The following is a 14468-nucleotide window of genomic DNA, read 5'->3' as shown; positions in this document are numbered from 1 at the left end:
TGTTCCTTGGTTTTTGTGTTTTTGTTCTAGGACTTGAATTACATAACATTCATGCATTTCATTCTAGGGTTTATTTGTGTTTTCTCTTTAAAAAAAAAAAAAAAAAAAAACGGAAAGCAAATTGTGTTTCGCACTATTTTTCTTAGTTTTTGAAAACAAGGTTGGTCAATTTATTTACACAGAACATGTCCTTGTACCCTGTTTAGCTTTGATGAGCTTATTTTTTGCACTTGACTAGTTGAAACTTTGTAGTGCATGTTGTGTAGGAAAGATGTTTATGGTGTTTATCACTTTGTCTTAATCTTGAAGTCACATGTTATTTGACTGTCGGACTTGATCCTTTTGAGAAAGACATAAATAACCATCTCACCACTGTTCACTAGCCAATCATGAACACCTTAGTGCATTTGCACAAAAAGAACATAAGGTGAAGCCTCGGTTTAAATTGCTTAATGCTTAAAATTGGTGTGTACTATTAGGCTTGATGCTAATTCACATAATTAAAATTAGTGTGTACTATTAAGCTTGATGTCAAATCACATAACTAAAATCTGTGTGTACATTATGAGGCAAAATTCAAGAAACTTACATGATTGCAAGCTTATGTTCTAGGAGATGTGAGAGTTATATGATGTATTTTGTAGATTTTGTGATTGATTTCTATTCACATATCACCTCACATGTATCTCAAGTTTTTTGCTAGTTGTACACACTACACAAGTTACTCTTTGCTAAACACTGTACATGTTATTGTGTGTGTTTTTGATCTGACCAACCAAGTTTGAAAATACCTAGAGTATTATGCAAAACTTTTTTTTTTTTGCTTGAAAATTTAAAGGGAGACTGACTGAAATTTTCTTTGGAGAAACTGGAATTAAAACTTGGGTTTTTGAAAAGGCATTCCATCTCATACTCATGCATTTTGTTCATCAATTTCAATGCTTTGAGGAGTTGTTTTCAAAAATTGGTTGTTGTTTTTCAAAACTTTAATTTTTCTCAAAATGTTGTGAGCCGCTGCCTGTTTTGATCGATCGAAAATTGCTTAAAATTCTTTTAAGAAATCTCGGATTGATTCGATCGATCGAATGTAATTTTTGATCAATCAAATATCGTGAATCAAGTTTTTTTAAAACTCAGATTTGACTTTTTCAAAGTCACTTTTCAAAAAGTTTCAAACTTTTCTCTTCTCTCTCCGACTCGGCAAGGCTCCACAGCGATTTTTTTATCGTTTTCTTCCAAAATCTTTGCAAGGTTTCTCTCTCCTTGAGCCGGTATGTCTATTTTACCCTTCCTTTTGCTTTTATTTTCACATTTCATGCATTTTTCATGCATTTAAATTTGGGAATTTCGAACCTATGCATTTTGGGGTTTTTGTTGATTCAATCCATTTTTTATGAAATTGATCAATGGGTTTTGTTCCTATAAATTTATTACATTGATCCTTGTTGGTTAATTTGGTCAATTTTGTGATTTGTGAAACATTGAAAATTCTAGGGTTTAAGATTGATCTGATTTGGGGATTTTGTTCAATTGGGTTAAATTGATAAAATTGACTTGTTGTTTTGATGAAATTGGTCATTCTAAACTATTTTCAACCTTGTGTGATGATCAATTCATCAATTTGTTTCAAAACATTCAAGTGGTTTTTTAAAATTTTGGGGTTTTTGGTAGAAACTCTATGCTCAAGTCAATTTTGTGCAATTGAACTTAAATTGAACTTGTTTTAACTGCATTAGAACATGCATCATGTCATTAATACTGTTCATGCATCATACAGACTTTTGTTCTATTTTTTTGTGCTAACTTGTAGTTTGCCTTTGGGTTTTTGTTTTGTTTTGTTTTTGTTTTTGTTCTCTGTTGGTTCTTTCTCTGTGTCTCTGTCCTTTTCTTAGAATCATGCCTAGGAAAACTAGAGCTCGTAGGTCTGCCCCTATACCTACTCCTTCCCCTTCTCTTTTTAACTGAGAGAAGTTTCTGAGTGAGAAAAACCAAGAGATTTATGATAAGCTGAACCTTAGGAGAAAGATTTGGTCTGAGCGTTCTGTCATTCTAGATGAGCTTGATCCTGCCATTAGGGCAAATTTTGAGTGTAGGGGCTGGTTACCATTGGTGGATATTTCTAATCCTCCTCCACCTGCTACTCTGATTAGAGAGTTCTTTTCGAACATCTATATCTGCGTCTATGATTCCAACACTTTGGTAAAGAGTTGGATACGAGGCATAGAGTACACCATTACTCCTACGGTAGTGGCTGATGCTCTTGGGGTACCTTTGGTCCAGTACCCTGTTTACCCTTATGATGAGTCTCCTTTGTTGAGTGATGTCATGTCTTACATCACTGGGTCTTCTATCCAGTGGGGTTCTGATCCTAGGATCACCACTGCTGAGCTATCTGAGTTACATTATCTCTTCTTTAGGATAGCGTGTCACTCTTTTTGGCCCATTTCTCATCTACACACCATTCCTCTTGAGCGATGTGTCTTTTTGTACGCTTTTGTTACTGATGCTCCTATTAGTTTTCCTCATTTGTTTCTTCGTTCTTTGAACGAAGTATATAGGAGTTCATCTTCATCTCATGCTCTTGTCCATCCTATCTTTATTCATAGGATTTTGCTTTATCTTGGACTAGATGATTTCCCTTCTTCTGAGCCTGTTCATGTTATTGCTCCTATAGGTGCGTCTTTTCTTAGACAAAGGGCTGCTCACCTTCATGTTGGCTCTAAACACCCTAGGTCTGAGCCTTCTGGTACCGCACCTCCTCCTTCTTCTTCTACAGGTCCTGCTAGTGAGGCTGTTCCTGATCCTGTTGGTGCTGCTGTTGCTGCTGTTCCTCCACCTCCATCGGATGACTTTGATATACGTCGTACCTTGGAGATTGTCATGACCGTTCAGGCGGCTCATGGTCAGTTTTTGGTGGACTTATTTGATGAGATTCGTGCGTTGCGAGCTGACTTGGCACATCTTCGTTCACCCTCACCACCTCCTTTTGATGATGGCTTGTGATTGCCCTTTGGCATTCTATCACAAAAAGGGGGAGTAGAGTTTTGACACTTGTAGAGGAGTTTTTGATGTTAGGGGGAGATTTATTTTGTTTTGAGGAGCTAGTGGACATGTTAGATTGTATCTAGGTGCTTCTCTTTGTATATCATTTTTTTGGGGCTATTCATGTTAGGGGGAGTTACATTGTTTTTGATATACATGATTCTTGTTTCTTGTGATTCACTGCTTATTGATTTATATTTATGAGATTATTCATTGATATTTGTCTTTATTATGTGTTGTGTGAATCATACAAGATTGTTTTACCTGTTTATTTACTATTTTCTGTCACGCATGCGTTTATGCGTTTATTGAGTATTTTAGGAATATATAGGTTGATTCAATTGAGCTACTATCTACACTTGCAACTGATGGATAGTAGTTAGGATTGAATTTTAGTGTTTATGAGCATTATTTATGTAAAGGGCTTTTACTTGTAAACTTTGAGTTTTGTATTTGTGTTTTGTCACGGATTGCCAAAGGGGGAGTTTGTTAGGTTTTAAAGATTTAGGAATTTATGTATTTAGAACTCTAATGTGTAATGTTGGGAAACCATGATCAAAACAATATGTTTAATCTTGTTTAGGCTTGCTCAAAGTTGTGTCTTTCATGTAAAGTTGGAATTTAGAGGCTGCAGATGCATTGGTGCATTTCGGCCTGGCTCAATTGATCGAAAGAAAGACTCGATCGATTGAATCTCGGGTAGAATGTTTTTCTGCAGATTTTTCCAACTCAGCCCTACCTCATTAAACGTTTAGGGTTTTATGTTTTTGCCCTAGGTATATAAGGTAAATTTCTAACCACGTTTTTTTGAGTTGCTTTGGTTGTATTGTTGCTCATACTTTGTTGTTTGTTTGAATCTCTTGTGAGATCATTGATGAGCTTTCCTTCACATAAACTTAGGGTTTTCAAGATAGAGATTATTTCAACATCTTGATGATCAACTCGGTTGCTGCCATTAGAGCTTAAAGAATAACAAGTGTGGGTGCTTGTAGGTGATTGGAGAATCCAAGAAAGAAGGAGTTCGTGAATTTGGAGCTTGCACGTGGTCGTGTCAGTAAGTTCTACTGGTGGGTAGCATTAGGAAGTCAAGCGGGAAGCTTGTAAGTCCTTTTGTATGAACTTCGATTCTTTCGCATAGTGGATTCAAGTTTACCTTGAGGATAGCTAGGTCAAATCCTCCCCAAGTTTTTACCGTGTGGTTTCCTGGGTCATCATATCATTGTATTATTTACTTTTCCGCTGCTTTATATATCTTGATATGATTATTTGATTGTGTTAACCTAGATTTGCATAATTTGACTAAGTTAATCACTTAGCTAATAAACTAGGTTAATCCAATTGTTGTGTTTTAACGGGTCTAAAAACCTATCATTTACAATTAGAACTTCTCATATAAGTCCTCAACTTATGGCCGACAATGAACTACTGTTCATCAATAGAAGCCAGTAACCATCCGGGACTTCTTACATTCTAACTTCTAAGTATGGTGAGCCAAGCAAGGCAATGATGATTTTAATGGTAACGTTGAGTGAGAGAGAGAGAGATAAGTCTAAATTGAAAGTTTGAAACAAAACTAAAATAGAGAAAATGTTCTGGTCCCAACTACAATAGAATCCTTTAATTCCATTTAAAATTTTGGACTTGTATCATCATCTTGACAGTGATAAGTCCATTGACTAGCCCATGCCCAGTCCTAACTTGATAATGTGGCAAAAATGGCACCACATCATTTAAGTTGCTTTACAATTTAGGAAAGGATCAACTATGATAAAATCTTTCAATTCCCTTTCATCTTTAACTGAATGTGAAACATGCATCTAATATTTATTTGATTTTTAACTATCACATGTTGTAAATTTAAATGAAAATATGAAGAAATTGAAATATTCAATAGGAGAGAATCTTATAGCAATAGATATTAGTTTTTTCATATGAACTATTGCTTTCTTTCCTTTTGGCAAATAAAAAAAGAAAACTTCCCCAAAAAAAAGCGTTACAAAAGGGTACGTACGTGCAGTGCTGATTACTTCTTCTTTACAAAAGTAAAAGAAACAAGGTTTCAGAATATGAAATTCTTCTTGTACATAATTGCTTTAGCAAACGAACCCAAGTTTTAAAGGTAAAAGAAGAAAAGGAAAAGTTAAGAGATAATTACAGTTACAACTTTTCATAAGTCCTCAATTCGTGGTCGACAATGAACTGTGGTTTCACCCAATAGGAGCCAGTGCCTATTCGGAATTTCTTAAGTTAATCAGCACAAGCAACATGTATGTATATAAGCTGTCCATTTTATCAAGGTTATGCCATATTCTTTGTCCGAAATTTTTTGAACAGAGTCCATGGAAGAAACCAATGTGAGTTTGAAACTTCTGATAGACACAAAAAGCCAAAAAGTGCTTTTTGCTGAAGCGGACAAGAACTTCATCGACTTCCTCTTTCACATTCTGGCTTTGCCCGTCGGAACTTTCATTGCCCTTCTCACAAAGCAAGGAATGGTGGGCAGCTTGGGGAACATTTACGAGAGCATTGAAAATTTAAGTACTACTTATCTTCGACCAAACGTGAACAAAGAGACTCTCCTGAAGCCCAAAGTACAAATCTCTGGTGGTAGTACTGTTCCAGGCGTCCCTCTCCTATTGCCAAACGTTGAATCATCTTCTACATCATCCAGGAATTTGTATAGGTGCTCTGGAAACTACAGTCACAACTATGTGGCTGATGACACTGGCGCAAAGTGTCCTTCGTGCCAGTATTATATGAATGAAAATGTAAATTTCGTAGATCCACCGAGCGTAAGGAATGCGGGCTCTTCCTCCAGTGAGGGAGGGTACGTGAAAGGAGTGGTTACATACATGGTGATGGATGATCTAGTGGTGAAACCCATGTCCACCATCTCTAGTTTCACTGTGCTTAACAGGTTTAATGTCAAGGATGTAAGTGTTCTTGAGGAGAAAGTTGTCGATTTGGGCATCAATGAGGTATGTAGGCCATTCTTTGCTTTCTGCGCATGAGTCTGTTACTTCTGTTTTATATATTTTTCCTTTCTTTTACTTAGCGTACTTCTTTCGTTAAGGTGAAATTTATTGCAAAATAAGATGCTTAAACTGAGGTATAAAAGGTTGAAGCTTTTCGTGTCCTAAATCGTAATTCCGAAACCATGATATGAGAAAGAGACGAAATTCGGAGTCAGTATATTCAAAATTCAAATGCTATCATTTAACTTTAATTTCCATATTGGAAAATTAATATTGTGTTCATTCCTACTCTTTCCCCTTAAGGTCGCTTGTTCATCTTTCAAAAGAGTAAAGAAAAAAGAAAGTTACAAAGAAATGTAATATTGTGAAAATTTCATTTTTCTTCTTTCGGAAAAAGGATCTTCATCTGCCTTTGAAATGTGTCAATTTCAAGTAAAGATTTAGTATTTCATGAATCTAAATGTAATTAATAATTATTTTTCTCATTAATTTATGTGGTTTGTTACTAGGGAGTGAAACTACTCAAGGCTTCTATATGGTCAAAGAGTGTTTTGACTGATGTTTTCCTCCCGATGTTGAAACAAGAAGTCCAATGTGAGAGAGTCATTGAAATGTAAGTGCAAGAGTTTTGTGCCAATGCCAATATGTTGTGTGTGTGTGTGTGTGTTTTTTTTTTCGTTACATATATGTTTTAAATATACGTCAACTCTGGTGTGGAAATGTAAAGGGCAATATGCGCTCTCTCTCTGCACGTTTTATTGGAAGCTTGGTTAAGAAGCATTATGTATCATAAAAAATTGAGCTGCAAGTATATGTAAGTTTTTGTTAATTATCAGCTGCTTGGTATAATGAGACGTTTGACGATGACTGAGGCACAAGTTGTGTTGACCTTATGCTCTATCGGTCCCAACGTGACCAATGCCCATAATAAAGGCTACCCCCTGCTTCCTTCTCTTCATTCACCTCCTCCAACCACCCCACCCCCCCACCCCACAAAACATATCTCTTTGGATTTGTTTAGGAAATATTTTAGGAACATAATTATATTTTGTCACAATTTTACCACTACTCTAAAGTGGTTGACTATGGGTTGTGAGTTTATGTAAAAACGATTGTCTACCACTTATAATTGAATAATTTATCAAATTATGGCAAAAACTGTAACAAATTATGTGATCCTAGAAAAAAGATTAATTAATGCAACAAAATAAATTTATATCCAACCCATTTTTAAGTAGATACATCCATGTTTAAGTTGACAAACAATGTGTGTCACTGAAGGGGACTTACCTATCGACAATGGGAATCAAAGATGTAAGAATTGCACTTATATGCGAAGTGCTGCAAATTAAACATGAACACCTTTTTGGTTATATAAACATCATATGGGGTAAAAAGAGTTACTTTATGTTGCAAAGTGGCAAACCAATAATATGGGACAGAGGTAGATTAAGGGATGGTTTCGCTATTCCTTTCTTGTTTTTATCCTATTCCTTCCACTTCTTGGCACGTACAATAAAGATATGGCCAAAAGTTTTGTAGCTTATCTTGTACCTCTAGGTAGTTCTAATGGAGGAATCCAGGATTCAAATTCTCCCTCCCCATTGTTGTAATTAATAATAATAATAATAATAATAATAATAATAAGGCCTCGACACATACCAAAATGAGGTCTATCTCTCCTGAACACTCTTTACTTTGGATAAAAATTTATTAAATTACCGATTATTCCAAAAATTTAAACTATTGGAAACTGATAAATTTAATTACTTAACCACACACTTTTAACATTTCTACACATGAATGGGCTTAAACTCCCTTCTAATTAATAGGCAAGGCCCAACACGTGAGATTTTAAATAGAAGGTATAGTAGAAGAGGTAAGGGTTGAACTCAGAGTCAGCTCTGATATCATGTTAAATTACCAATTCTCCCAAAAACTTAAGTTATTGAAAAATAGTAAGTTTAATCATTTAATCACATTCTTTTACCATATTATGTACATTTTTTTAGATGTAATACATTGCGTTCTTTAATTAAATTCAACCGCATACTTGTTGCATTAAATTTAAATGTCATTAAAAATGATAACAACATTGACGTTTTATTAATCAATCAATATACCATTGTGTTTGAATTTAATTGGAGAAGGTAATGTAATTCACTCAAATTATTATAGTTTAATTCTATCCAAAATAACTTTCATATTATCACTTGGATCTTTTTGAAGTGACAAAAGGATACTTTGATAGCTAGATATTGTACTGTGGTTAAATATATCTTTTGAAGGCGTGTAGTGGTTTTATAATTGATATAGCCGTGAGTGGTGGTGAAGTCAGTGGAGTGGGCATTGGGTCCTAGGGTATGAGAGGGATGTGTTACCTTAATTAATTGGTTATATCATGATACCACTATTTTTCTCAATATATATATATATATATATCATGATACCATCTTCTTAGCATGCATGCTTTATCACTATTTTCTACTTCTCTTTTCCTATTTTGCTTTTCGAAGCTGGCTGTGTAAAAGACTAAAAGTTACAGAAGCTTCTGTTCCTCGTACTTTTTTGTGTTTTTTGTTTTAATCAAAGGCAATAGCTTATAATAAAACAAAATTAAAATCCTAATATACAATGGGAGCCATTCGGAAGCTTCTGCACCCGATCTTCTGTTCCTTGTACTTTTTTGTATTTTTATTTTAGGGTCCAGTTAATGAGTGCTTTTAGAACATTTAATAATGAACTATTTAAAAAAAAAAAATTAGATGTCACTGTTATGAGAAATATAAAAACTGTTAAAAAATCAGTTAGTTTATTTTAATTTTTCATAAAATATTTCTATAAGTATTTCCTAAACGAATACTTTTAAGCCATCCATTAACAAAATCCTTTATATATTATGTAGTCTAATCCCACTAATCACATTTATTGATGCATCTATTTGTATTATTTATTATGTAATAAAATTTGTAGTATATTTAGTATTTTATAGTATTGTGTGATAATAAAAAACAAAAAAGGGTTGTACATTGTTTTTCTTATCTCTAAAATTGTCTCCAAAATATTAGACCAATAAATGCTCAACTCAATTGAAAATCATAAATATTTTGGGCAGAAAAAAAATGTTTTGAGGCTTTAATTTTTTTAAGCCAATATCCTACATCGTGAATCGTCAACATTAGCCACCTAATTTCCCATATGACCATCTTCTCAAAAAAAAAAAAAAAATCTCATATGACCACACATCAAACAATCTCTATCCTTTTCTTAACACCAAAATCAGAATTGAAAATTAAATTACAACTTTTCTTAACAATAACAATGCATCGCCTTGTCCCAGATAAGGTAAACATCTTGGAAATATAAAAAGTTCTCGTTTAATTTAACAAAAAATTTCTATCCAGTCCGTTCTTCAATTTCCTTCATAGTATTGCTTGCTTACTTGGTTAATGGAGTATTGATGTGGTTTCTTTTACATGGTGTTTAAAAATTTGGTAGAGATCGACCTCTTAATCTCAAAATTCTCTCTCCTTCAACCTTTAATTGTCTTTTATGTTTTGTTTTTCTTTTGTTGGAAATGGAAAATTATCGTAGCTTTCGAAGATTCACGTTGGTTAATTTTTCTAAATATTTTTATATGTTTGATGATTTGTATATGTACCAAGCTTTAGGAATAGGTGCTAGTAGATTTGATAAATATGTTGGAAGCTAGATGAAAATTTTCGTTGTGGGGGTCAAAACTCAAAGGAGTTCAAGAACCTAGGTGTACAAATGACTACTATTTGGCCACATCTTATTTCATTTGTATTTGATTCCAATATTACTCTTATTGTTAAAATTTGGATGGAATTTGCTTACTGACATAGAAATTAGCTCACACATTAATTTACCTAATATGGACAATTTAATTTGATGGCATGGTATCATGTTACCTATGTTTGTGCCCCATCAACCCTCAAGGACTAATCCAACCCTGAAGCACTAGCTGATTTTGAACGGAAAGAAAAGTAAGGAGAAGAGGGTGACAAACGACAAAGTGTACACTTGATTTGGAGTTGAGGGACCTCAAGTCACGTAATTTGAGTTTATGCAATGGCTTTGGAATTGATTTGGAAATTTTGATGGGTTGAGGGTTTATGATTCTCACAGGTGAATAGGTCTTATATATTATGGGTATGGTGGCAGAACTTTTGAAGGGAACCACTGTAGTTTGGGGATTTGAGAGGGGTGATTTGTGTATGCTTTGGATTGTTTCAGTGGGTTGGTTTTGGAGGTTTTAGAGATTGGGTAAAGCTTGATTGTTCATGGAGATGAATGTGTAGGAAGGTAGCAACTAGGGGTGTCCATGTCTTATTCCCTTTTTTTTTTACTTGGATGTGAGACATGTAATATTTATTTGATTTTTAAATGTTATATGTCTTATATCTAAATAAAAATTAGAGGAAAGTGGAAAATTCAATAGGAGAGGGTCTTATCACAGTAGATATAAGCTTTTTCATATGAACTATTGCTTTATTTTCGTTTTGATAAAGAGAAAAGAAAATTCCCCGCTAGAATCGAATCAAGGTTAAAGAAAGGGAATGTGATGATTACTCTTTCTTTACAAAAGTAAAAGAAATGAGGTTTCAGAATATAAAATCTTCTCATACATAATTGCTTTAGCAAATGAACCCTAGGAGATGTTTTGAAGGGGGGAAAAAAAAAAGGCAAAGAGATAATTACAATTAGAACATTTCATAAGTCCTCAATTTGTGGCCATATGTTTGAGAGAGAGAGAGAGAGAGAGAGAGAGAGTTAAGTTTCAATTGAAACAAGGGGAGGGGTGATATTTCACACAAATGAAAGCATGCCTTGTGTTAAAAAAAAAAAAAAAAAAAAAAAAACGCGTATTACATTTTAATTTGTTGGTTGGGTCGATTTCGATGTGTCGAAATCTTCAAACCCACCAATTGATTCAAACCCGTAAAAACCTGAAAACTTCACCCGATTCTGTGCAAATTATTAGGCCAAAATCCTTGATGACCTTTCAGTTTGGGTCGAGCCATCCAGGTGGGTTTTTTGGACACCCCTAACGTGTGGTATAGTTTGTTAACATGGATTAGGCTTGAAGTGGTTTTATGGAGTAGGTCTAAATTACACCGTCTAAGTATGACCATGTTGTGGGGATATTAATATTGTAGGTGCGGTTGTTCAATAGTGGTGTTGCCATATCTATTATGTGTTTTTTTTAATGACTAAAATAGGTTTTTGGTCCCAATATATACATCTAAGCTAGATTTTCGTCTTGTGACAATTTTTTTTTATTACTTTAATACTTTTGATTTTGATTTTATTTCAATTTTTCTTTACAATAAAATTTGGATATAGTTTATTGATGTGGTGTATGGAAACTATCGGAGTCTATTTTTGATGACATGAACAATAATATCACCAAATATAACTTGATAATGTGGCAAATATGGCACCACATCCTTAAGTTGCTTCACAATTTGGGAAAGGATCCCCTATAATAGAATCCTTCAATTACCTTTCATTTTTAACTAGATGTTTGACATGCATGTAGTATTTATTTGATGTTTAAATATCACATGACTTAAATCTAAATAAAAATGTGAAAAAATTGAAAGATTTAATAGAAGAGAATCTTATCTTATCTTATACTATATATAATAGCAGAAAACTTTAAGAAGGTACTGACACGTTAAGAAAAAAGGCCCCTTAAAATTCAGACACGTATAAGTTACAAAGCCATAAATTATGTTGGCCAGCAATCTACACACCATTTAAAAGCCTCTCATTATGAATAACAAAAAATTAACCAATTAAAATTAAAGGACACGCAGAAATAGAAATAGAGAGGCGATGAAAGAGACGAGGAAACGGGGAAAGAAGCAGAGAAGGAGAAAAAAAAAAGAGAGAAAAAAGCTTGTGATACAGAGATGAGAAGGAGGCAGAGTTCGTATGGCCGGCCAGCTATCACCATCATCTTCCCACCACCGTTCGTCCCTTGCAGGACTTAGGCTACCAGAATCGGCACCGGTAACCTAAAGGTGCACGCAGGATTTGAGATATGGACATAGAGAGAGAGAACTATCACTGGTAAGTTTTTTTTTTTTTTTTTCTTAGATCTGGGTATGAAATATGAATTAGTTTTGAGAAATTTGGTTGGATTAAATTGTATTTAGGTATTTGTGTTATATTAGGTTTTGATTTGATTTTTTTTATTCGATTTAGTTTCTCAGTATACTAAAAAATTTTGGGAGTATTTGGATTCAATTAATTTTGTGTTTGATTTTGGTTTAATTTTAGGGTATTTATAATTGGCTTTGGATAATCAAGGTTTAGTCTGAGAACAGTAGAGAGAGAGTCGGTTAGACACAGGGTGCAAAGAGATCAACCAATTGGAGATTTTTTTGGAAGAAGAGGAAGAATAATCGTTAGACTGTTAAGTTAATGCGCCATGGATTCAGAGAGGGGTGCCACCACAAGTTTTGTCATCATCGGCCTCCATCCATTATTAGACTACCGGAATCGCTACTGGTAAAGTTCTGTTTTAACTTTAAAAATTAAGGGTTTTTGGTTTTTATTTGGAGAATCAATTGGGGGTTAATTATGATTAAGGTTTGGTTTTGATTAAGGGATTTTGGTTAGAAGAAGTTTTGTTTTTAGGGTATTTGGCTTGGCTCAATGTTTTGGTAATTAGAATTGATTTTGAATATTTGGGTTGCTTTGATTTTGAGTTCACATAAAATGCAGATTTGCTTTGTTACTCAAAGCGCAAACCTTTGAGCAATCAAAACTACACTAAAGTTTTATTTTAAATTTTAAAGTTTTTGTGTTTGTTGTTTCTGAATGGTCCCTTTTTTAAAAGCCATTGGAACTATGTAGATTAATCTTGAACCACTGTGAGTATTGTTAAGAATGTACCTCCATTTGAAATTGAAATTGAAAAGAGAGAAATAAATTAGAGAAGAAGAGAACTATTTGAAGTGGTAATTCTGGATCTAACTCTATCCAAGTTGCATTGGCAAGTGTATCTGCTGTATAGATATAGTTGTATTCCTAACTTATTGTAGAGAAACTTAGTACAAATTATATTTGCTATGATTGATTGCACCAGTTTCATTTAACAGCTCCTTATGGTGATTGTTAGGAAACATTATCTAGGACATTAGGTGAACTGCACTGTTTCTTAATTCTTCTCCTACTGCTTTCTTTCTCTGCCACATATCTCTGCTTTGTTCATTATATGCATGCACATTTTAAAAGCGAAAGGCTACTCCAGTTTTGGGAATTTTAATACACCGTTAAGACTTTCTTTCTCTTCTGAGTTGTAATTTTGTTGTTGTTTGCTTTTGTGATGTGTCTTTAAGGTTTTGCTCTTAGGAAGTTTTGTTGGCTAAGTGCATTACCTATGTTTATATTAAACATGTTGGTGAGATCTTGCTTATTTACATTAAAAAAGTTTTGTTGGGTAAGTGTTTGATTTGTGGTTATATTAAACATGTTGGGGAGATTCAGCCTATTTATATTTAACTCACATTATTGTTGGTGGAGGAAGTCACATTATTTATACATTAATTTTTTCATCTTTGTTGTCTTTCAAAATTTTAATTTATTCTTCACATTTGAGGGAAAAATAAGGTAAAAGGATAGGAAAACAATGCTGTTTCTTCTCTTGCAAAAATCTGAGTTGGATCATATGTTGTTCCTTAGAATCAAATTTTGGCTTGGAATTATACTTTGCTATATAATTTGCCATTGATTATGCTACTGATATTTGTATTCCAACTTGCAATTGAGCCAGAATGTAAAGCTTGACATCAAATGAATTCAATGGTTTACAATTTGTAGTTGGATTGTCATCTCTTTTACCTCATGGAATGTTAGATATTGTAGGTTTTTTCTATTGTCATGGTCCAAGGGGAAACGGTGTTTATCATCATCCCAGATTATTGTCTACAATAGCCTGCACTTTAGTGCATAGCATATGAAAAGAATCCAACCTCATCACCCCTAAGTGTTTGTGATGATACCTAAGCCAAATTGAAGTGTTTCAATTATAGGAGAGATTCCATTTTTTCTCTGACTCTTATTTTTTTGAGTTTAGGTTGCAAGGAATGATGATAATGCCAATTATTCACTCCCATCGCCAAGTGAAACCTAGCAGAGGGTGTGGTTGCCTTCAAAGAGAAGTGCTCCCTTGTCATCTGTTGGACAAGTTACACATTATGTAATTATGTTTATATTTTAATCTAAAGTCAGAAGTTGCCTATTATTTCATAGACATGTTTCCTTACCTTCAACTCAGATCTCGCTATAATGCTAGCATTCGACATTCCGTGATTCTTTTTCAACTAACCTGTAAAATTGTTATGTTTTTTTTTTTTTTTTTTTTTTTTTTTTTTTTTTTTTTTTTTTTTTTTTTTTTTTTTTTTTTTTTTTTTTTTT

At 33.7% G+C, this 14468-nt stretch overlaps 1 protein-coding gene and 1 long non-coding RNA gene across 2 annotated transcripts; both read left to right on the top strand.

Annotated features, from left to right (window-relative positions):
* Positions 1-5337: 5337 nt before the first annotated feature.
* LOC112000066 (uncharacterized) lies at positions 5338-6866 on the top strand. The gene is made up of 2 exons (XM_024032170.2): positions 5338-6020; positions 6527-6866. Exons 1-2 carry the CDS (start codon positions 5382-5384, stop codon positions 6632-6634), a joined length of 747 nt encoding a protein of 248 aa, XP_023887938.1. The 5' UTR covers positions 5338-5381; the 3' UTR covers positions 6635-6866.
* A 4954-nt stretch (positions 6867-11820) lies between these two features.
* LOC136068527 (uncharacterized) lies at positions 11821-14376 on the top strand. Its single transcript, XR_010629885.1, has 3 exons — positions 11821-12116; positions 12327-12557; positions 14128-14376. It is a non-coding gene; the product is annotated as an uncharacterized LOC136068527 (long non-coding RNA).
* The last annotated feature ends 92 nt before the right edge of the window (positions 14377-14468 follow it).

The sequence above is a fragment of the Quercus suber genome, unplaced genomic scaffold (assembly GCF_002906115.3).
Source record: "Quercus suber isolate HL8 unplaced genomic scaffold, Cork oak 2.0 scaffold_120, whole genome shotgun sequence".
Lineage (NCBI taxonomy): Eukaryota > Viridiplantae > Streptophyta > Magnoliopsida > Fagales > Fagaceae > Quercus > Quercus suber.
The sequence above is the reverse complement of the archived record's forward strand: the minus strand, read 5'-3'. Positions and strand labels throughout refer to the sequence as shown.